The 23,438-nt window shown below is 43.5% G+C and overlaps 1 protein-coding gene across 8 annotated transcripts in view; it reads right to left on the bottom strand.

Moving 5' to 3' along the window:
- Nucleotides 1–23,438, bottom strand: part of RARB (retinoic acid receptor beta) — a 331,576-nt gene that overhangs the window by 70,940 nt on the left and 237,198 nt on the right. The window contains exon 1 of one of the 8 annotated variants that reach the window (XM_080579149.1): nucleotides 20,604–21,284. The exons of 6 other annotated variants lie outside the window; for them this stretch is intronic. In XM_080579149.1, coding sequence (XP_080435275.1) covers nucleotides 20,604–20,760 — 157 coding nt within the window. In that variant the 5' untranslated portion in view covers nucleotides 20,761–21,284. Of the gene's footprint in view, nucleotides 1–20,603; nucleotides 21,285–23,438 lie in introns of those variants that run through there. One more of the 8 variants, XM_080579150.1, reaches the window with a different exon arrangement.

The following is a 23,438-nucleotide window of genomic DNA, read 5'->3' as shown; positions in this document are numbered from 1 at the left end:
TCGCCTCAAGGGAATTGTGAATACTGAGCTCAGGGTCCCTGGTGGGAAGCAGCAATTTCAGCTAATTAGGGTGAATAGCAAAGTGTTGCATTTGGTCAAAACATTCTGTTAACCCTCATTTTTGTTGGCACCAACAAGAGTCTGGATTTTTTGCCTTTTTTTTTTTTTTTTTTTTATGAATTCACTGCAGGAGTGCAAGGCACACAGCTCACATACATTAGGCAGAAAGTCAAAGGAAACGCCAAAGTTCAACTAAAGTACAAGTAATTAGAACCAGATTCTCTGCTGCTTGTATGTGTGCATTTGATTGTAGAAGTTATTTATAAGCCTCCAAACATTTGAAAAAATAACTATATACTGTAGATCATTTAATTTTTATGTCTAGTCTGGAAAAAAAAGTCTGCTTTTAATCATCTTCCAGGAAAGAGCCAGGAACTGGGAAAGTGGGTCTCAATTGTTTCAATACAAATTTCTCTCTTTCATGTGCCACATAAAACTATACTATAAAATTAAATCCAAAATATCATTGACTCAACCCCCGCCCCGTTTTTTCTTTTTTTTTTTTTTAATAAAAAACCTCTTTGAATTTGTCATGCTTAAATAGTTTGCATTGTTACAAGTTTTTTTTTTTTTTTTAAACTGTTGTTTGGAAGACAGACAAGGGGGAAAAAAAGTGCGAGAGAAAGAAAACATTATGGTGGAGCCTTGCCAGCCTTGACTTAGTAACCTGGCCATGACCCTCCAGCGAGTGTGTGTTTGACCCGGTCACACATGGCTCTGGCTGCGGACTGTTGCTGGGTTATACGGCCCAGATATTTTTACCATATACACAACAGGTGCGGATCAGAGACAACAAAAAGGCGAAAAACAAAGTCTTCGCTTTGCGTGAAGACCCTGATTTTCTCCCTTTCAAAGATAACGACAAAAGCAAAGAAGTCGGGATACTATTTCAGTTATTGACATCTCCATGCTCGATCGCTGCTCTGCGCCAGGATTTACGACGGATTTGCTGCACGGAGGTTGAGTGGGCTGAGGGCAGGAAGAAAGAGGAAAAGGCTCAGGGGAAACAACACGCCAAATGTTAATCAACTTGCATTGAATTACCGAACTGTAACATCCGAACCGCTATCAAAAACCTTTCCTCACAGGGCTGGGTATGTACTGAGGTGGAGGAAGGAATGTTTTTTGTTAGCACGAGCACAGCATACCTGGAATAAAACGCAGGCTGCCGTGATAGCTCCAGATTGAGTATTGCTATCGGGATTTTCAGAAGTACTAATGAAAATATGTCCTCCATTTTAGTGTTACCTTTTTAACACTCCTGTCCCGCTAGCTGCACACATCTGTCTTAAGACCATGGTTTTACGTAAGTTATTGTATTTAATTCCTCATTACAATTTTTCCAGCTTTAATTTTAATCAAGCTATAGTTCAACTCTACAAGACTGTCTAGGTCTTAAAAGAAAAAAAAGCATGATTTGGCCTTAAAAACAAAAACAAACAAAAAAAAACAAACACAAACCCAAAATCAACCCTCTATGTCTTCAGGTTTGCTTTTACTATGAAAAAGGGACTTTTTCAACAAGAACAAGAAAAGACTACGCTTTATGATCTGGCTTATACTTTGGGGGTGCCCAATCCCAAGTGATCTCTTTCTGTTATTTGAAAAGCTTAAAGAGTGTCCCACAGACTTTTACTGCGCACAGTTTGGGATTCCTACAGTACGATTTCAAAAACAAGAAAACTTACACGAAGTAGAGGTTAAGGAGATCAGAAGTCCAAGCTGCAAGCCCTTACTAATGGACAAACTGCACACAAGGTCGCCTCGAAGGTGCCTCGGCCGAGGTCATTTTCAGAGCCATGCCTATGGCACAGGCTCCTGCTGCCAAAAGCTATCTCAGACAAGGTGCAAGCCCTGATACTTGGCAGAAGTCTCTAAAGCTGAAGTGCTTTTGCTGTTAGGACTTTTGTCAGTAAAAAAAAAAAAAAAGCAATATGGACAGCTGGCTTCTGTCCAGCCACAGCTGGGAGAAGAGTGGGCCTGCTGAACTCTGTCCTCTGCCTCGCGAGCACAAGAAGTAGTTAAGCACACACTTTGCTCTGATATTCTTACCCTAATGAAGCTCTAACTACAAATTTGGCCGTGCTCCACTGAAGACACGCATACAACCAAGAAAGTATTTTCTTCCCCCTACCCTTCTTTCTGCATCTTGTGCGTTTAGAGCAGGCTGTTTTGGGCCAGGCCATCACTTGGTCACTGCTCCACTGATGATGCATGTAGGGTCAGGATTTCCTTTCTCCAGCCATTTCGCATCTTGTGTGTTTAGACTGTAGGCTATTTTGGGCAGGGTCTCAGAATAAGCTGTATGGTAACCAGCGCTGCAGGACCTTCAAGCGCTACTCCAATGCAAATAATAGGAATGATGGTGATCTTGCCAAGTCAAAAGATGTTTGAAAGAATGAACCTTGAAAAGCATCCATAACCTTGAGGGGAGTCATTACTTGCAAAGCAGGTCCTCGGTACACTTTCATTTGAACTATTTTAGCATTTCAGTGCTAAAATGCAGAGTAACTTCCAAGGAGGAGTCTGAAAAAGCAGTTTCTTTCGATTCAGCAAATGCATTTACTGCATGTATGCAAAGTCATATTTACAAACTTGAGTGCCAGAAGAAGTGTTCACGCCCCTCTACTGCATCTCCTCCAGTTCAGAGCTGGGAGCGAGGTGCATCATATTCCTTCATGCCTTTCATCAACAAAATTGCCGGGTTTCAGTTGCAAATGTGTAATGTTAACCAGCAGAGTCATGTAACAAAAGTAAGAGGAGTCAGCGGATACTGGCCTCAGCCATATGACAACAGTATAGCCCGCTGATGCCTTTGTTCCTATCAGGTGATAAAAGCCAGAACATGAATATTCAACATCTTACTACCAGCACAGATAGCAGAGCTATCCAGATTTGTTTGCTGTAAATCAGAAGCCACCAGCATCTATCATTTGTTTATCCTTTTGCTCTAGTCTAGCACTACTTCTGTTCCTCAGCAGCTTACTAACTTTTTCACTCACAGCACAGATTCATTATTCCCACAAATATCCTCTCTTAGTTGCCCAGTGGGTGGTGTTTTTTTTTTGCAATATCCTTTTCTGTTATACCACAAACAGTCTGGCCTCTTAATTAATCCATTTGTTAAGCATGCAAATTGTGTTACCTGACTTTACAGTGCCGTTCATTAACACGCTGAAGGGGGCCCCCCTGCCAGCACGTCTTCCCAAGCGACATTCCTGCCCAGATCACAGGTTCCTGCCCCTCTGAACGACTCTCCTCGGGCCCCTCTGCCCCTGCCGTGCACTCACAGGCACGCAGCACAGTCCGCAGTGCTCTGACCCTGCCATATTTAGCGGCATGAAAGACCCTGCTCTGTTCTACCTATCTGATCTGCGAGCACGGTCTCTGCTACTCCAGTACTTGAATATCCCATGAGCACTCGTATTTTTATCTTCATAACACCCAAGCGAGATAAGGGAAGGGCTATTCTTCTTTGGAGATGGGAAGCAGAAGCACTGACAGCCTAAGAGCTTGATTAGCCTAGGTCTTAAATTCCTAGAAAATGCAGGCAGGACCCAACTGGGATTGTCAACAGCAAACAAGAACCTAACTAACTCTAGCTCTAGCACTGTCTTCAAAACACAGCCTTACGTCTCGCCCCAAGTTACACATGGGGTACATGACAGAGCAGGGAACTTGATTAAATCTGTGCTCAGTACTTCTAACGTGGATGTTCTGAAGCATCCCCCACTTAGCAGGTCTAGGCACGCATCCCACTCAGCAGCCAGCTGCAAAACGGGCCAAGGTTAGGTGCCTCTTGTCCTCAAGAGCCATCACTGCTGATGGCAGGAGACTCGGAAGGACTGCTGGAAGGCTCATCTACTTTTTCTGATTTCTACAGCCAGCTAATAACTGACTTTCTACAAAACCACCCCACCATACAATCGATTAGACAGGAATGTCCCAACAGACGATCAGCCTGTCCTCAGAGAATCAGCATGGCTGAGGTAGGAAGGGGCCTCTGAAGCCATCTGGGCCACCCTCCTGCTCAAGCAGCACCACCTCGAGCAGGTTGCCCAGGACCATGTCCAGATGGCTTTGGAGTATCTCCAAAGAGGGAGACATCGCAACCTCTCTGGACAACCTGCTCCATTGCTCAGTCACCCTCTTAGTTTCTTGGTGTTCAGATGGCACCTCCTGTGTTTGTCTGTGCCCTTAGCCTGATTCCTCTCCTGAAGGTGACTCAGCAACACCCATGCTCATGGGTGCTGCGTCCCACACGAGCACAAGCAAGGCTAGAAACCGCCACAAAAATCTCTACACATGGCTGTACTGCCCAAGCCACTGGAGACTCACATACCACCCAGATGGAAGCCTGAATCCACCAGGACAGCAGTTAAGAAAGCTGTCTTACATATTGAGAACATCTGATCTGGAAATCACCAAAACCAAGTCTGAGTCAAATACTCAAAGGAGTAACATCTACTCCAGAGCTCCCTGGTTTGCAATACCTGGCTCTTAAGCCCCAGCTCCACTAAAAAAACCTGGAGAAGTGTGTATGACCAATGCAGGAGATTTACGTACGCCTGACCTTTTCAAAGAAAACGATACTGTTTGGGGGGCTGGGTTTGTTAGCATTTGTATCAGCACAGCGGCTCTACATTTGGGTTTATGCATATGAGTAGCTAGAGAGACACGTTTACACTTGAGCAAATGTGGAAGGTGGAAACTTGCCGTGATTAATTGTGTTAGAGACGAGAACTGCGTCTGGTTATACTGGTGTTACTCTCAGGACAGACTTAATGATGCGCTAGAAACTGAGAGCAGGAGCGTCTTTCGCTAGATAAATGGTCAGGCAGACACCGCGAGGTGTTTCTGAGGGAGCTGGGGTGAAAGTAAGTGTACAGACAGGATGGCCGGAGGGTTTGGCAGGCACGGCAGAGTTTGCAGGGCAGCGGCTCATCACTTTGTATTAGGAGCCTACCTTCAAAGTGAAAAGGAAAACATGTTACGTGAAAAAAATAAATCGTATGGAAAACTGAAGAAAAACATCCGAAAGATGCTAGCTCCGTGTTTTTTTCAGGTCGGTGATTTTCCGGCTGGCCACTACCATGCAGAACTCCATCCATCTTGAGTGAAATTTTCATATGACTGCAAAACTGAAAAATAGGATCTTCTTTATCAAAGAAAATCATGCTACCATTTGCGTGAATGTAGATTTTCCTTTGAAAAAGAAGTTTTCTTACAATTCAAGCCCTGTTTGTTTTACCAGTGAATTTCCAAGGTCAGATCCTCATCCGGAGCAAAGTGGCACAGGCAAAGCAGCCACACCAGTTTACAGAGGATGAGGACTCCAGCCTCTTTATTCTTTATTTATGAAAACTGAGCCTATTTCTGTGGCCTACTGATACTACTGTGGTGTCACAAATTCAGCACGCTTTCCCCATGGGATCGCTAATAAGAAAAAAGTCACGTGATGGACAAAACATTTAAAAATGAAAGAGGTGCAATTCTATTTTCAGATCTGTTTTACAGTGTCATGACTCCACCAATTCCAAAAAAGACCCTTGATTTGTAAACATATAAATGGGAGAAAACTCAGATTGAGTCTCTTCAGTAATAAATAAAAATTGCAAGGGTAACGACACTGTTACTGTAATCGCTATACACATTCAGATATTTCACTAAGTCATAAAGCCTCCATTTATATTTATTAAATGTTTTACTGTACTTTGAGCGCTTTTCTTTTATCTTCAAATCTTTTCAAGCATCCAAACAGAATAATCCCGAGTATTATACTAAAGGAATGAAGGAATTATTTTATTCTTCAAAACTAGTCTCCTACTCAAGTTGGTAGTAGTTTTCAGTACTACTATGTCTGCCAATTTTTTAGTTTTTTTATTTCCTATGTATTCAGCATGTTCTTATGACACTATTTATCATAACTTTTTGCTGTGGCTTGCATCCAGCAAGAAAATGAGTGTTTTCATATCTTTAATCATGTACTACTATTATACAGTTGTTCAGTACCACATGGACAAAATGAAACTGTTGTGCTCTATTTGGAAACGCACTAAAACTGCCTGGCTATGCGGTGGTTTACATATAATTTTATTTCTCAAACTTTAGGACCATTAATTCAGGACATTTTCATCTTTAGGTATTTTTAGATCTTAAAATTAATACAGTGGCTCAACAACAGCCAATTCAGCAATCAAAACTACTTCAAGAAGTACAGGAGCAGTTAAAATGCCTATCATGCCAATTAATTTGTATTACAGCCACACTGCTGGATAGCACTAATTGATTTATATACCCTCCTTTCTATTCCCATTTACAAGGGCAATTATGAACTCCATCACATATGTTTAAATGGGTTACATTAGAATAATATCTAGAAGCTGGACCGCTGAGCTTAAAGTCTTTAAGAACAGGTAAATTCTTCTTTAATGGGTATGTTATCAATCCACTGCAAACAGCCTGTAACCTTTAAGGCAGGACACAGTACTAATATTTCAATTTTCATGGGCAGTTTGGGGTTGACTCCAATGATGAGCTCAAACGCTATTTTTAATTGTTTTAAAAACTGCGTATTATAGGCAGCAATAAACACTTACAAATTAGTATTATACCAGCCACTGCTCTCTCCAAAGCATGGTTTCTATAAACAAGTTGAAACGCATACATCTGTAAATAATAAGTATAAGTATGCTGAATTTAATGAATAAGGGCACTAAAAGAAATTGAACAGTAGGGGTTCAGCAATTAGAGTAACTGCCCATTTTATTAAAAATGTATTGTTTCCAGCTTTCACTTTAGAAGGCTTTTATGGCTCTGCTAATTCTGAGTTTTGATTTCCTTAGAAAAGGAGGGCTCCTCTTTATTTTCCTTGACAGCCCCCTGTCACACAGTCACTTGCCTTTTTTTACAAGGCAACAGACAATTGTTAAGCTTATCTCATTGCTCGGGATCTCACTCCAGGGCCCTCGCTGCAGACTTTTTTGGCGTCATGCCGCTCAGAGGTATGTTTTTCGTTGAGTAATGAAATCTGCTGAACCAGCAACCCCCAGACAGCCTCCCCCAGCCCCTTTCTAGGGCTGGAGCTCACCAACCCTCCCACAGAGCAGAGGGAAGAGCATGTGTCCGGCTTCCCAGTGATGCCTCTGCGAAAACAGGGCCATTTGCTGAGGCTGGCAAGGCTCGGGGCTGCGAAATGGAGCCGTGCATTTCCTCCTGCCGTGGAGCAGCAGCCTCCCGCAGAGGAGAAGGCAGCAAACCAGGAGGCAAAACCTCCTACCTTCTTGGAAAGGCAGCTTCCTACACCTAGCCCGTGTCCCAGGGAACGTCGCCCGTGCCCCCAGTACTATTGCAGGGAATCTCTGGGGCTCCTGTGCTTGTACAGATGTATTACGTTCGTGTAGCTCACCTCCCTAGTAAGTGTTAAGAATGCATAAGACTATTTTTAACACTAGCCTAATTGCACCCACATTGCTACATTGCTACAGCTGTGGGGGTTTAATTAAAACAATACATTATTTCCATTTAGACATGACATAATAACAGTGAAAAAACGGCTTTCATCACTCGGGCTTATCTGCAACAAGAAGGGCAGGCAGCCCAAATCTTAACCTTTCTGACATCCTCCAGCGCACTTACACACACGGCATCTGAGACCAAAACAGGGCCAAACTCTCTTCTCCTTTGTCCCTTCAACGTGCCAGATGAGGTCGGAGCACTCCTAGGAGCAGCACACCTCAACATTTCCCATGCTGACGTTAAGAAATCTGAGTTCACATGGGATATTTAAAAACTGAGAACCACCAGTATCTTTTGAGGGATGTGCAAATAAAATACACAGGTTATCGAGCTGCAATGCTTGCCTGAACGGAATTGCAGTATTTCTGAACTGAATACCTGCTAGACAAAAGATGGTAGCATAGTAAGGAAGATACCATGAAAACCTAAGCACCAGATTTCTTCTTGTAAATCGACATCCTTGTCACTGTGCCTACATAATATTTTATATCTATCTCTTTAGATGTTTATGGGTGCAATTCACTTTCCCTTGGTGCACTTAACCTGGCAAGTATCACTACGCCCTTTTCTCAGTGGGTGCAGAAGGAACAGAAAGCTGGGAAGGAGCTCGGTGTCCTAGAGCAAAGCGGTAGCAACGCTGCAGCTGTGGCTAAGAGCAGATCTCTGCCCCCTGCCTAGAGGACCAAAGATCAGTACAAGGAGGCATTCACAAGAGACTAGAGACAAGATGAGCACCGTGACTGAAGCTCGTGACTGGAGCATTTTCCAACACTGTTCTCTGACTCTCTACCTGCAGTGGATTTTCCTGTTAATCCCTCGGAGTGATGAATGCTCATAATTTTATCTCTATGTCACCTGTCAGTGCGATTCTCACTTGGAAGAGAAAAAAATGTGCACACACTGTACTGCAGACAAACAGATACGTGCTAGCAGTATTTCCTAGTCACCTGGTGTTTCTTATTCAACAACTACTTTGTTTTGTTTTTTTTTTTTTACCCAGCTACCCTGCTCATGTTTTACAGCATTATTCCAGCCGTACAAACAAGGAAGATGTCAACTGCACTTTACACAGAATATGACATAAAGGAAATATTTCAAAAGAGGAAATACTCCAAAGAGCTGGACAAGCAGCATTCAGTCCTGATCTAGTAACAAATCCAACACCTGAAGTCCAAGAAACTTAAGACAAAGTTTATGTTTCGAAAAAGGGAAATTATTTTTTTCAAGTGAGATTCAGTTCTAGAAGATCTTTGATGACTGTGGTTTAATCATTTTGCAATAATATGATTATCCGATATAATACATATGCATATAAGCATGTTTCACAAAATATGCATTCTTTATGGAAAAAACTTTTCTTGCCATATTTGAGAGATTCGGGCCACCATTTTCTGTAGAAATTAAGCTTATTTGTACAAACGCTTTTCAGTTGTCACAGTCGGAAAGACACGTTACTAAGTGTAAATTCTTTCAGTGCCATCTTCCCGAATTTGCTGAAGGACAGCTTTAGGTCTCAGCTGACACTGAAACATTTCTGAAGCCACAGCAAAACATAATTGACAATACACCAAGGCTACTCAAAAAATTGAGGACAGCGGTGAAACTGTCTGTAAGACTATCTATTTCGCTTTAAGGTCCAGAAAACCTCTGACCTACGGCACTAGTAATTCATGGAGTAACTGCGACAAGGCAGAGCAGCCATTTTAAGGGATTAGTACACTGTTAGTACAGCACAGGGTTGTTAGTTAGAAATCATTCACAGTGTAAGTTTAGTGTGCTTTTTCTTCACTTCCTTTTCTCCGCCCGGATCTCGTATAGTCTCTCATTACACACATATCTCTTGGAAATTCAGGGAAATTACTGGTGCTTTTTCCATACATTAACCTACCAGATATGTCATCCAAGGAGCTTACTACTACTACTACTACAAAGAGTAAACTGTGAAACCAAGAGAGGCTCTTTGGAAAACTTCTCTCTGGCCAATTTACCCTGGGACCAAGCACTACGGGCAGCCACAGCGTATGGGCAGCCCCAGCGAGGAGAGGGGCACGTTGCGGAAAACTCCCCCATCGCCCAGGCAGAGGGGACACCCCGCTGTTTCATGGCATCCCCGGCATTTGCAAACCAGTTTGTCTGATCACTAAGTTGTATTGTTTCCTCAGATAAGCAGGGCCCCAGTGAACAATTAAAGCTTTCAATAAATAATCTGTAAGCACATTCATTTGATTTACTGTTATTTGATACAGCAGTTAGTTTCAATGGGGCAGTTACTATTGATCACATAAAGTACTACAGACAAACATGAAACACTTGCAGAACTCCATGGATTATTACTCTTTATCTGCCACTCATCTGGCTTACTTGGAATGGTTGCAAAATTTAAAATCAATAACAACAATTAGTGTTCAGTATACTCTCAGGAATGAATCATGTGAAATATGTTTTGTTACAAAAATGAAATGTTGGAGAGCATACAAACATGAGAGACTCTTGCAAGCAGCAAAACTCTAAAAATCGTTTTTCCTGGTATTATAAAGTGTTGGACACAGGGGGTAAAGAAAAGAAAGAATATGGGTATTGTAAATGCACCTGCAAGCATACACGCAATTATAAAGAGGCACTGGCAAGATTTTCAAAATAAATTGAAGCAATTTAAGAATACAACTTTCAACTAAGTGATGAGACAGAGGCACCATTTTTTTCCGTAGAAAATTCCATGATAAGGCCTGCAATGTCACAATCACTTGACCTCTAAAGGAGTTTGGGTTGCTAATGATGGCAGGGCTTGATCCTGCATAGGGAACTGAAAATATATCAAAGTCTGATTCATCTTCCCACTAGCTTTTACTGAAGAGACTAACAGAGACACAAAAAGCTATCAAAATGTAAGAAATGAAAGCAAAATGAAATTAATAAAGCTGGAAATTGATTGTAAGTGATTTACATAGGAAAACACCTTTTAGCTTCAGATTCATATAAATTAGTCGTGAATCTAATGAAATGCATGGAAAAAACAGTATTTTGAGATCTCTGCTAGAGTAATAATTCTAGATAATTAAAATGCAAAGCAATAAGAGAAATGTTTTATCATTAAACTGTAACCAGAGCTCTGTGTGAAATCATCCATTCAGAAGACTTGTTTTTCATCAATTATTTGTTATTTATCTGATGTAAATATAAGAAGGTCTAATTAAAATGTATGACTCCTTATGCAGCTTCTTGTCATTAAGACCAATGAAAGCATTCTGAAGACCATAATGAAATAATTATGTTTGCCTTTAAGAATCCTCTTCAACAACACATGGCAGTACTACACTAAATTAAAACATCAGAAACTAAATTTCTCTTGCATCTATTTCCATTTTCACTAATTATACCCCCAAGCTTTCCAATAGACCAGGCCCTAAAATTCTTTTGAAGCTGGAACAGCCTAAGGAACAGCAGCCTTCTCATAGTAATGGACTTTGATGAACAAACAAAGGTAATGCAGCCCTGCAAGCATTAATATTTCAAATAGAGTTATCATGTGAAAATATGTGTTTCTTTGAAAAATGGGGTAAAAGACGGCTGGTGAGGAGCCAAATAAGTATGTGTTCCAGGGCAACTGATACTCTGATTTAATCTTATTTAATTGCGTCACTCCTTCCTCACCTCTTTTCGTCAGAGTGTTTTCTTGCTCTGCACAGGAATTAAGGATAGCAGAAGCATAACAAACACGGTATTACTGGGCAGTATCAGTGTAACATGCTGTAATTAAGCTCTGCTTTCACATTTTAGCGAAGGTGAAAAAAGCTACTTGGAGCAGTTGCAGCGTTCACACTGGGCTCCATTTCACAGGCAGGGGAAAAGCTATTTTCTCAAACTGCATCCAGACATACAGTTCTTCCCGACACGTAGCTCGTGCTTCATCCACAAACTGTTGCAATATCTATCCACAACACAGGGAAAGGAAAGGATTTGGATAAGGAAAAAAACAGAGAAGGATGTGAGTCAGCTCAGACTTCTTGCAATCAGCTGACAGCTTCGCTGCAAAACTTAAGAAAGATAATGCCCTGGTCTCAGAGAAGCGAATGCAGCGACACACGCGAAACGCAGAAAGATGAGCAGCTCACATACCTCACCCTCATAGCCTGTGACCGTGTGTGCAGCCAGAAAAGCACAACTGGAATGTGCTCTCGAGATGCAGAAAGGAAGGCTGAGCTTCACCAGGAGATGAGGATTTGAGGAAAGTCTATTCTTCCATTCACCCCCCTCACCAAAGATACTTTGCACAAACATCTGAAAGACATAGGGTTTGTCGTTGCCAAGATTTGTTCTGCGTTTTGTATCTTGGTGTTCGAAGTGTGGGGTGAAAACTGAGCTATCTTTAACAAAGACAGGTCTCCAAGGCTTCCCAGCCAGCCACTAAGGAGGATCTGACACACAACAACCCAGTAATTAATAAAATTTCTTCCAGAAATGAATGAAAGAAGCAAACCCAAACAACAAAGCAATGCAAAGGACTACTCTGAAAGATGGGGTGGAAAAAAAAGTCTCCTCAAGTTGGAGGTGGAGAGACAGAAGTATGAATAACTCTTTAAAAGCAAACAAACAAAACCCCCTAAGGACCTGATCTTAACAATAAAAAAGCTAACACGTGCATGACGTTTTTAGCCAGTCCTTCGACTCGTGCCCCAAGCCAAAAATGCAGATTGATGGATTAGTGCTCTCTGCTAGGAAGGGAAGGTTTGTAGAGAAGATAGCATCTTCGATTAGGTTAACAGGGGGAGCTGTGCAAAAAACAAAGAGACAAGCTGTGGGGCACGCAGGCGTTCCTCCCTGTCCGGGCTGGAGGCCTAGGGAAAGCATCCGTCTTCGATCAAACGCCGCGCTCGGGAACGGAAAGGTTTGGGCAGGTATCACCAGATGGCACTGTTACACAGTTTTCCAAGTCCTCTTCCTTCCTGTGCGAGTGAATGTTCAGTCTTGGCAAGACAGGCAACGTTGGTCTTCCCTGTGGCTCTTCTGGTACAAGGCGAGGACTACATGAGCGGGGCTGGGGAGGAGGAGAGGGCCCAGGGCAGCGGGGCCCGGCAGGACGGGCACCGTGCCTGAGGCGCCAGAGAGGCCTCGTAGGGCTGCGGGTGCCCAAACACCTCTCTCTGACATTGGTTTTTGTGAACAAATGAAATGTCCCAAACAACTCAGCCCCCAATATATCCACTTATCATGCAGGGACCTGCAAATGCTCTTCACATCGGTCACCGGCTGGCAGAGGAGAGATTTTGGGACAAGACTGGAAGAGGACAAGAAAGGCCAATGCTGCCTTGCAGGCAAAGAGAGCTCCCTCTGGGATGGGCCGTGTGCCGCCAGCCAGGTGGCTGAGAAATAACAAAATGCCCTGCTCCGGAGGATCACTGGAATGGCCATCTCAGGATTACGTGTTTCACCACAAACTGCATTCAGATTAAAAAAAATGACATGATTTAACAGATTTTTTGTTTAATTTCACTGACTTTTTTTTTTTTTTCTTCGCCTGAATGAACCATTCCTTCCACTCTTTGTGTATTATGGACACAAATGGCTCTCCAGCACTGAAGCACCCACTGAAGGCAATCTGTGTTGGATCCCACTGCAGCAGTTGTCTCTGGTTGGTGCAACACCAGGCAACTCGGTCAGTCGCTCCACATCGCTGCTGTATGGTTTGAAAGGACAATAATCCTTATTTTTTCTCAAAGACAAAAAGCGATGTTGGCTGTTCCTTGTGCTGAACAATCACAGCAAAACAGCAACAGCTTTTACTAGTATTTCATTGAAGTAGTGGTACATAAATATGTTAAAGGCTTAGTCATACAAGCACTCTTGTGTCTGAAACTCCTATTAAAACCAAGGGTGGAGGGCTGAGTGCATTCAAGTGCTTCAATAGATAAGGCTCTACAAGACAAAGATACACTTAATTTGTCTTTTTATTGTTCAAAGATCCTTGCTAAAAATACAATGTGAGCCTAGAGAAAAGTATTATGGTTCAGTGGAAAGAGATCCTCCAAATCATCAAATGAAACTCAGCGGTGCTAAAGAAAGGTCTTTGTTGTGAGACTTTTCTCTGCTCTTTATCTTAGGGGATGCACTTACAGGGTAAAATGTAAGTCACCGAAAGTGCACGAAACGGAAATCCCTCCAAACTATGGATGGACTTTAACACCATGTCCTTAGCGGTGAAGATCCAGAGCACTTTGAGAATTTATAAATACTCACTCAAGCTTTAACCTATTAAACCCGTACATGTGTCGCCTGCGTGTATATATTTAGCTTACATAGTTTTATAATATTCAGTTTATATATGGTATAAGCAGGGGAAAGAAAAATCACCTTGTCCAAGGGGAACAGAAGGTATATTATATACTCTGTGTCCAGGATTCTTTACACAGACTTGCTGGATTATATTTCCATCTCTCAACAAAAGTATTTGAAGAAGCTGTAAAACTCAAACTGAATGCTAAAAGCAAGTGGGGTCAGTTGCATAAGGGCTGGCATTGGTTTGTTGAGTTTTCTCCTGCCTACTCCCAAATAAAGGGACAAAGAAGTTAACATTGCGGGAATGTGTTCCGAAACCACATGATATCCTTATCAGATTGTCATGTACAACAGAAGTTCTCACACAGGGACCCCATGCTGGTGATCTGCCGTGAGCTGCCCCGTCACATGATGGAGGCTCGCCGCTCCTATTCAGATCGCTGAAATGAACTGAAGGAAGCGAGAGTCACCCCCCCCCCCCCCCCCAAAATAAGCAAAATGTGCAGCGAGCACAGCCACGTTAACTCACTGCCACTGGGAAAGCAATCCAGAGCCGCTGCAAATGACGAGCGTGAGTTCGAAGAAGACAAGCTAGCTATTAAAACCTACACCAGGAGGACAAGTTTGAAATTGTCTGAGAAAAAGTCCGCTCACATGCAAGGAAGCAAACAGAGCAGAGAAATAACAGATCAGACAAAACACATGGAAAAAAAATAGGCTTGTGGTTTATATCTTGAATTCTGCAAACTCAAATTATAAAAACTTGTAAATTCATAGAAAAAGAGTGATATGCAGTTAAAAATAAGTCCTGCTTTGTCATGCAAGTGTCTCCATTTCCACTCAGTGCTGTGAACTGTCATCTAATTGCTTTTCCGTGTAGTTAAGGTGAAATGGGAAAATCCTTTAAAATTTTTAATATTAAATGAAAGTTCTAAACAATATCTGGCCTTTTCAATATGTGGCTTGTTTTTAAAAGTGCTGAGGGAGCTCTCAGATGCTCAGCATTTTTGGAAACGAAGCCATGAAATGTAGATTTAGGATGCTAACTTCAGGCTACTGTTTCTGACATTCTTAACTTTTGAAACACATTTGCTCATGCAACGTCGGATTAATAAAATCCCAAACATGAGATTACTTTCAAAAAAGCACTTTAAAATCCAGATTTTTTTTTTTGCTGGAAGTTGTTTACCCATTACAATTGAAAGGAACAGCTAAGATTACGGTGACTGAAAGGCTACACAGAAGAGCCATTCCCACATTGTATCAGTTTGTTTATTTTGTACCTAGAATATGGTTCTCATAAAAAGGCAGCAGCAGACGAAAGACATTACTCGCGGTTTGCCTGCTACAAAATCCAGTTCTGCTGCCCTCCTGCCTACCCTTTTTCTTGCAGTACGGAGGAGATGATTATTCTGTTATTTTAGACTAGTTTGGAGCATTTCATGCCTTCTATTTTCGTGGTTCCATTTGGTTTGAAAGGGCTTGGATTTCAGCACGAAGTGGCATGGGTCACACTGCATGGGGACAGACTTCATGCACATGAGCAAAGGTCAAAATCAATCATAGCTTTGTATTTCCAGCCCTATTACTTTTGGCAGTTTCCCCTGCCAGAAGGGGCTAAAATATTTGCTTCCCAAAAGGAGTAAACATCAATAGGGGGCAGGAGGATAATCAGCTTCTCAACCACGCAGCGGTGAGAAATGAGGGAACGGGATCCCTTCCTCGCGACAGCCATTTAGCTATCTAAACATTGCAAGTAACGTTTCCAGCGAAAAGTTTAAGGATTTCACAGCGCAGCAACTTGAAAAGGACAATAGGCCTATTTAGGCAATTATATTATGCAGGCTTTGTTATTAGGCAGCCCTGCTCAGTCCCAGAAAGTCTGGATAATCAAAAGTGTCCAAGTACAGGAAGGGGAAAAGTACAACCCCACCCTCCTTCGCAGCCGCTGCCAGGATCTGTGGATCCTGAAGGGTAAAGTCTATTTACTGAAGTTCCTTGGCCATTTCAGACATCAACTGATATCCTTCCTCGCGAGGCTGGAAATGGCCCGGCCCCGGGCAGCCACGGGCAGGGGGCGAGGGACGGTCCCCCCGCTTGCACTCAGGCCAGCACCGACCCATTACAGCCAGACAGACCTGCGAAGGTTTTTGAGGTGCAGCAGCAGCAGCAGCCCTTGCCAGCACCACGTCCCCCTTCACAAGCCCCGGGGCTGGCTGCGTGACCCCCAGGCCGAGCCCCCCGGCGCGGGGCTGTGGTGCGGGGGTGATACGGGCACGCCATGAGCACGGCCCTGGGAAGCGCGCTCAGCTCTAAGTGGGGATTTAGCTGGACGCGAGGATGAGTAACTTGGCCGTCTGAAACATTATCTCTTCCCTTTCAACTCCTTAACTTCAGCGTAACCCTCTCCGAGGCAGCGCTGCACCAGGCTAGCTTTGTTCTGACAAGTTACACCTTCACTGCACAGACGCATTAGGCAGGCGGGGAGTCACCCAAAGATACATTGCTTTTCCTCCGAGCTTATCCCACCCTGACTTCACCAGCGAATGCCTCTCATCATTTTTGTCTGCGGGAGTTTTTGACAGTGGTGCACGTCCATTAAGAGTTTTCCTGCGCCAGCAGCTGAATCGGGCGTCCTAGACTGGAGGCTACACGGGGAATCAGTCGCTCTCGTTTCAATTAATTTGGAAGAAAAATACCCCCCTGCAAGGTCTTGACTGAGAAAATCTGGGTATTGAAGAAGATCAGAAACAAACATTTCTCATCGCATACTTCAGGGCATTAAGCCACGAGTACAAAAATTTAAATAGAGACTACGTTCCTAAGCAAATCAGTCCTGGCGATTTAGCTGTAAAGTTTATAAATGAACTTTAAAGTAAATAACCTGGTTCAAACAGATCTTGCCTTCTGGGCACTAGCAAACACACCTGCAGCAATGTGATACTTGGGAATGCAGATTACAAGTCCTTCACTTCAAAATGTTTGTTTTTAAATTCAGAAAGATGAAAGAAAATAAAGTACCGAGCTTTTTTTTTTTTTTCTTTTTTTTTTTCTGTTGAGCACAGATGTTTCTAGTATTTCCAGTGCTCCCAGGGAACAAGAACCTGACCCAAACACCGTAACAGTCTGGAATTCAGAAGTAAAACGTATGCCTTCTGGATTTTTATCTTCACGAACTTTCTGAAAGTTAATACCTTCTAGATCCCCTCCAGCCGAGCACTTCCCACCGAACCCAAGCAACAACTGCATGCCACAGGAGTGCCCACACCACGCCACGCTCTGTTGCCACATCCATAACTTCTGCCATCATCAAATTTCTTATCTTCTAAATGTAACAAAACACAGTGGGTAGTAGGCTTTTATGTTACATTATTAGCTAAAACACTACACCCTACCAAGCAAACTTACTCTGGTTTTGCGCCTTCTCATTTTTTACCTGTTTAATTAATGAAGACCGACGAAGACTTTTATTAACTGACTTTTTTTCCAAGGCCAAAGGAAAATGGCCATTCCTCGCAGCTCATTCCCTCTTAGGGCTTGTCCCGTTCCCACTTCCGCACTACTTAGTTAGCTCGCGTTTCACCAAAAGTTACTCGTTTTCTCTTGGTAATCGTCGTTGCTACACTACGAGGGTACAGAAAATTCCAGCTGACTTAAAAGTATAAATTAATCATTCTTGAGATCTTAACTGTAGTCATTTTTGTCCTCTTAAGAACTATTCTCCTCTAATTTGATTATATCGACCTGATTTTTATCTTACAAGGAAAGGAGCGAGAATTACTCGTGATTAAAAGCACAGTTGGTTCTAGTCTCAATTTTTAGTCCACGCTTTTCTTTGTAAATAAATAACTTCTTTTCAAACCTGTAACAATGTAACTAATACCAGATAAAAATATAAACATGTATGAACACAATAATATATATATTTTGTATGTGTTTGTAAAACATCTTGCAATACGCAGTGGCTAACGTTTGGGTTGCAGACCCATAGCAGGTTTTTCCTCCCCACAGGGGGAGGAAAAAAAAAAATACCACACAAGTTAAGGTCATGTTTGGGTTGCATCTTACCCTCTGTTTTACTTTGCAGACCCTGGTGGACTAGAAAATTCGTGATGTGGCAGGATTGCGTTGGCTTAGTGAACTGTAACAGGATTAACATACTGAGGATGTGCTGAAGTTGGAGACCTACAGCACTCTGCCCTAACCTCTGCGATGGCCAATTCTGCCAGCATTTCAGCTGAAACCTTGATGCTGCCTGGGACTGTTGCTGGGCTGTTCTGAGTCTGCACTATTCAGGTATTATTCCCTTAACAACCATTTACCTTTTACTCTACAATCACATCTCTATCAAAGCAATATTTCTCAGGCCTAGAGCAATGGCTGCAGGTGTACTGCTTTTATGGCAGAGTCAAAAATAAAACAATAAACTAGATTAAAAAAAAATCTATTACACATCTAATAATTTCAAAATTTGGCTATGATTACATTTCATTTAATCACGGAGTTCTTCATAAAAAGGGAGAAACACTTGAGTTTAAATTAAACATTGTTATCTTTGTATTTGTAAACACCGGAGCAACCTTTAAACCATCAATAGCTTTCTGTACCACGAAAATTCTGTTTTTTGACATATTTGCAGGCGATACAACATAAAATCTTACATTTTTTCAGAATTTGAGTATTTTATAATCTGTGTACATACATTTATCCACACTCATAAAGTGCTTACACTTTCTCCAAAATTAAAAACATAACTTGCTCTACATATCAGACAAAATTCTTCATTTAGACTTTAACTAAATTGCTTTTCCATATTTATATACCACTAAATTTCACAGCTTAAATTACAGCCACCGTATTATAATTCAGGTTTTGGCCTGATTTTAAATTCCCATGCAGTGAAGACTAATCCCATTGCTTACAAAGTTATGGGACCAGATTCCTGAACGCATTTTCCTTGTATTTTTTTTTATTTACTTTTGTTAATATGAGTTTCTTTGACTAGCTAAACTTTGCTGTTATCAACACTTGTCTCTTATCACAGGCCCTAAACAAATGACATATTTACCACTCATTCCATTCTGATAAGGGTAATCCTGTGTTTAACTTGTCCAAGAACAAACACCATATATTTTGTTTTTAAGAATCACGCTTCTAGTTATTAACAAAATAGAAGTGAATGAACAGAACATTTTTAAACCAGAAGTTATTTAAAGACTATTTTGCAAATGACAGCTTTTTATCATAGCTTATTCCTCCTACTTCAGGAAAGTTTATTTAATTCTAAGTTTCCATGATATCCCCGCCAAAGTTATACGAAAGTTTAAACCATAGGAGGAAAGCACATTTTTAGTGAAACATCTGTTTGTTCCCCCTCCCACTGAAGCTCTCCCATAGCTAGTAACATTATTTGGAAGAAAGAGCTTTGTTTCCTATCTCGTTTGAAGCATTTTGAGAACGGCGTGGAGAAAATAAACATCCCATGCTGAACCTCACAGTCTAATTTTAATTGTAAAGACATCAAAATATTTGCAGCATTGTAGGCTGGTAGTCATTGATTTTTACGACTCTGTTTTCCTTGCTCAGCCCACACAAATGTCATAGGCTGACTGAAAACTTCTGAGAAGAGAGAAAAACACACTACTTCACCAACCATTTTTTAAATTTATTTTTCACTCCCACTCACTTTCTCGAGATAAACTACATCGAAGGGAGAACTATTCTAATTACTAAGCAACTTTTTAACACAGTGCATAACAAAAATTTCAAACAATTATACAGTTAATGGTGTACTGAAGTGCCCGAGAGCATACTAAAAACATTTTGATAGATAGCCAAGTCATTTATCTAAATCACCGTCAGAGCAGTGAAGCATCCTGCAAGCTTTTATGCAGAGTAAAAGGTGATGCTTTCTGGCACTTCTTGTCGTTTCTCAAAGTTGGAATTGTGGTGTTAAAATTCTGCCATTGTTTGCCACCTATGCATTTCAGCACAAAATCAAGACCCTCTAACATAATAATACGTTTTCAGAAGTGTCCTACCACTAACTCTTCTTCCTTGGTTACTAGTGTAACCCTGCCTGAATCTCAAGGTATAGAAATAATTGATGGTTAAACTCAAAGGGTGTTCACAGTAAGTAGTTTTCTAGCAAAACAGCAACTACTTAGAGCAACAAAGTGAAGAAGAAAGGTGGCAGGAAGGTCAGTACAAAGAAATATTGCCTTTTCTTAGGAAACTTAAAACTCCTGTTTGATTTTTGGACTGGCACCTACCCACTGCAATTCAATGTCTTTGTAAGAACTGCACAGAGCAGCATTTTAATTGCTTGGCTGCTCTGCTAAAATGCACTTCAAGACAACAAGCATCCAGATTATCAAACATGGTGCAAAATTAGATTACGGAGGCAAAGAAAAAAAAAAAAAAAGACGACTACAGAGATGTTACGTAAATTCGTCCTTCACTGGTTGGAGTTTTACAAGTGCTGTATTATATTATAATTTTGTGTGTTCCTGCTTGGCTTCACAACTAGTTCTAAGGATCAATATGCGACATATGAAGGGATAAACAGAAAGCTCGGTGCTTCTTTCCTTTTTCCTTCCTTGCCAGAGGAGAAAAAACGCTTGCAAACCACATTCTGCACAAAAGTCCCCCCACCCCTCCTCACCCCTGCAGTTAATTACAAGTATTTTTTTTTAAATACATGCAAATAATCATAATTGCTTTAAAGTGGAAAAATAACAGTTGGGACCTACATTGAGCACTGTGCCGGTGTTGCCACTCTGTTTGTGCCAATCCACTGAAGCATGCTTTGAGAGCCTTCTCCTGGAGCATGCAGGAAGACGGACTCGCAGTGTAGAAATCCAGCATCTGAGCAGGGCTCACTGCTAGAACATCCATACAGTCAAACATGATTCCCCCTGCACAGAATGCCTGCAAAAGTGCTTTCCTCTAGGTGTGGAGGAAAATGGCACATAAAAGTACACCCAACTCCATCAAACTCTGCCCCTTTTTTGGCACGTAGGCTGTTGGTCTTTTTCCCAGACCAGAATCATGAATTATGACAGACAACACAGCTAAAAGCCTGTAATTGATCCAAATGATCATTTACCATTTTCCAGGCTGCCCAGCCAATCCAGCAAGATGGGGGGAAGCGAGCCGCATTCCAAGTTTTAGCTCCGATCAATCTCCCCCAAAATTTCTTTAGAACCAGTCCCGCTCCTCAGGCGCTCGCCGGCTGCGTGCCGCTCCTCGTGCCGCGCGGACGGCCCGAGTCCCGGGGACGAAACCGCTCCGGTAGGACCTCTGGATCCCCCTCAGCCATGAATAGATCCTTCTGCCTCTGAACAGCTCACTTCCTACTACTTGTGTCACACAGAATGAAAGATTGAATTGCCTAATATATGCGAGTGAACTTTCTGTGAACCCTTCCCAGGCTGCTAACCTTCAAATGACCCAGGCGTCTGACATCACCAGCTCCCAGGATTCTCACACGGCTTAAAAACTCCCGGCAGCCCGGCAGCCAGCAGGCAGCGGGCGGCCGGGGCGAGCTGCGGCCCTCCCCGGGTCGCCCCGCTCCGCCGGGGTACGGCGGCGAGCGGGGAGGCGAGCGCGCGCGCGGATGAAAAATAAAATTTAAATAATTTGAAAAAAAAAGAATAAAATTAAAATCAGGAGGGAAGCACGCCGGGAATAGAAAACGGGCCCCGCGCCGGCCGGGAAGCTGTTTTGCGCAGCGCTGTTTTAGGTGGTTGCAGGGAACGGAGGGTTTGCAGATTTCAGCTCCGTTTGCTCAAACTTCTGGGCCCCCCTCCCCGCTTCCCTTCTCCCCCCGCCACATTCCTCTACTCCCCGGGGGAGGCCGCGAGCAAGGCGCGGGCGGCCGCAGCCGCACCGCAGTCACGGACACGGGCTTCGCCCCGGCTGCTGGGGCCGCGGGAGCAGCCTCACCCCGCAGGGCACCGCCACCCACAGCAGTGGTGGCTGGCACCGGCCCTGCTCCTGGCAGCCACCGTGCGGGCCCATCCCTGCTGTGCGGCCGGGTCCCCATCTCTCCTCACCACCCCTGTTCTCACTCGGATGGGTTATTACGGCTGTGGAGGAGCCAGGCAACGCTGCCCAGAGCTCCCAGGTTTCCCTGCTGAGCCGGGTCCCTGCCCCGTGCCCACGGAGGCCCGAGGGCACCAAGACCGGAGCCTGGCCTAGGGCAGGAGGCAGCCCCGCAACCCCCTCCTCACCCTGCCCCGGCTGCTGCTCCCAGGGCCGGTCCCGCCTGTCTCTGATTAGCAAAAAGGGGCAGGGCTGGCTCCAGGGGCTGTATCAGCTTTCGTGGGGCTAATGAGCCCCAGCTCCCCGTGGGGTGAGAGCTGGCAGCTTTGTGGGGGCTGGACACAATCAGAGCTCATCCCGTGCCCCAAAAGCGTGGCTGCCCCCAGGCAGGGGACCCGGCTGCCCCTTGTGCCCAGGAGGCCACCACCACCTCCTCCCTCACCGCCATTTTGAAAGCATTTTGGGCTGCTCCCACCTCCTCCTCAAGGCTGGCAGCCCACCCCAAAGCCCACCCAGCAGCGCTGCTGGCAGCCCTCCCGTGTGGCCCCATGAGGGAATGGGATGCGAGGCCTTGCTGGGTGCCTGGCCAGAGCGCCCAGCGCCCCTGGTGCCAGGGGAGCCAACGTGGTGTGCTCGCCTCGCTGCTGGCCTACGCTTTGTGTCTGGCCTACCCTTTGTGTCAAGCCTGAGCAAAGCTCTGGCTTTTTTTTCTGTAAATAGCAACCTCCTGCAAAGTCTTGCTTGCAGAGAGACTCCACCGAGTCCTTATCGCTACATGCACTTTAAAAATGAAAAATAACATTGATGAGCCTGGAAACACTCCCTCTGCCCCACTGGAAAGAACATGAGCTAAATGACCACATGCATGCTTTTACTTTAAGCAAACGAGCCAAGCCTCTGGCAGAGCAAGCACTCACAGCTCCGTCAAGCCCAGAGTGAGGTTTCCAGAGGCACAAAGGAGCCCGGCCTCCAGGAGAGGCGAGCGCTTCCCTCCTTTCTCTGCCTTGCAGCCGTCCCTCCCTTTTCCCCTCCAGTCACTTGTGTGGCTTCTCAGCATTTCTGAAAATCGAAAACTAGCTCGGGTTAGGAAACTGAAAAATGAAACACTCCATTACTGCACCTTTTCTAAAACCCCAAGATCAGAGTCTGGCTGAGCAGGGGACACTGAGCAAGCAAAAGGCACACAATTGAGGACTGTAAAGAAATACTGGAGAGAGATTCACTCTTGGACCTGTGCAACCAGTTTAATGGATGTGATGTCCTCTCTCTACAAAAAGTCCTTTGATGATCTGAGAGCTCTTCGACAATGCCTGTAAATTGCGTTAACAAAACTTTTCACAAAGGTTCAAGAATATTAAAAAGAAAAAAGAAAACCCATGCACACTTGCTCCCTTGAAACTGATACATCCATACTGCAGACAAGGAGCCAGCAAAAAGACCTGCTGTAATCTGAAAGCAAATCTGCCTGAAGAGATAAAAACAAAAGCTTTTCTTAATGCTTTTTTCCCCCCTCAGACACGAGCACTCTAGCTGTCCCTGCA

This window comes from Anser brachyrhynchus (genome assembly GCF_964034855.1).
Source record: "Anser brachyrhynchus genome assembly, chromosome: 2".
Taxonomy (NCBI): Eukaryota; Metazoa; Chordata; class Aves; order Anseriformes; family Anatidae; genus Anser; species Anser brachyrhynchus.
The sequence above is the reverse complement of the archived record's forward strand: the minus strand, read 5'-3'. Positions and strand labels throughout refer to the sequence as shown.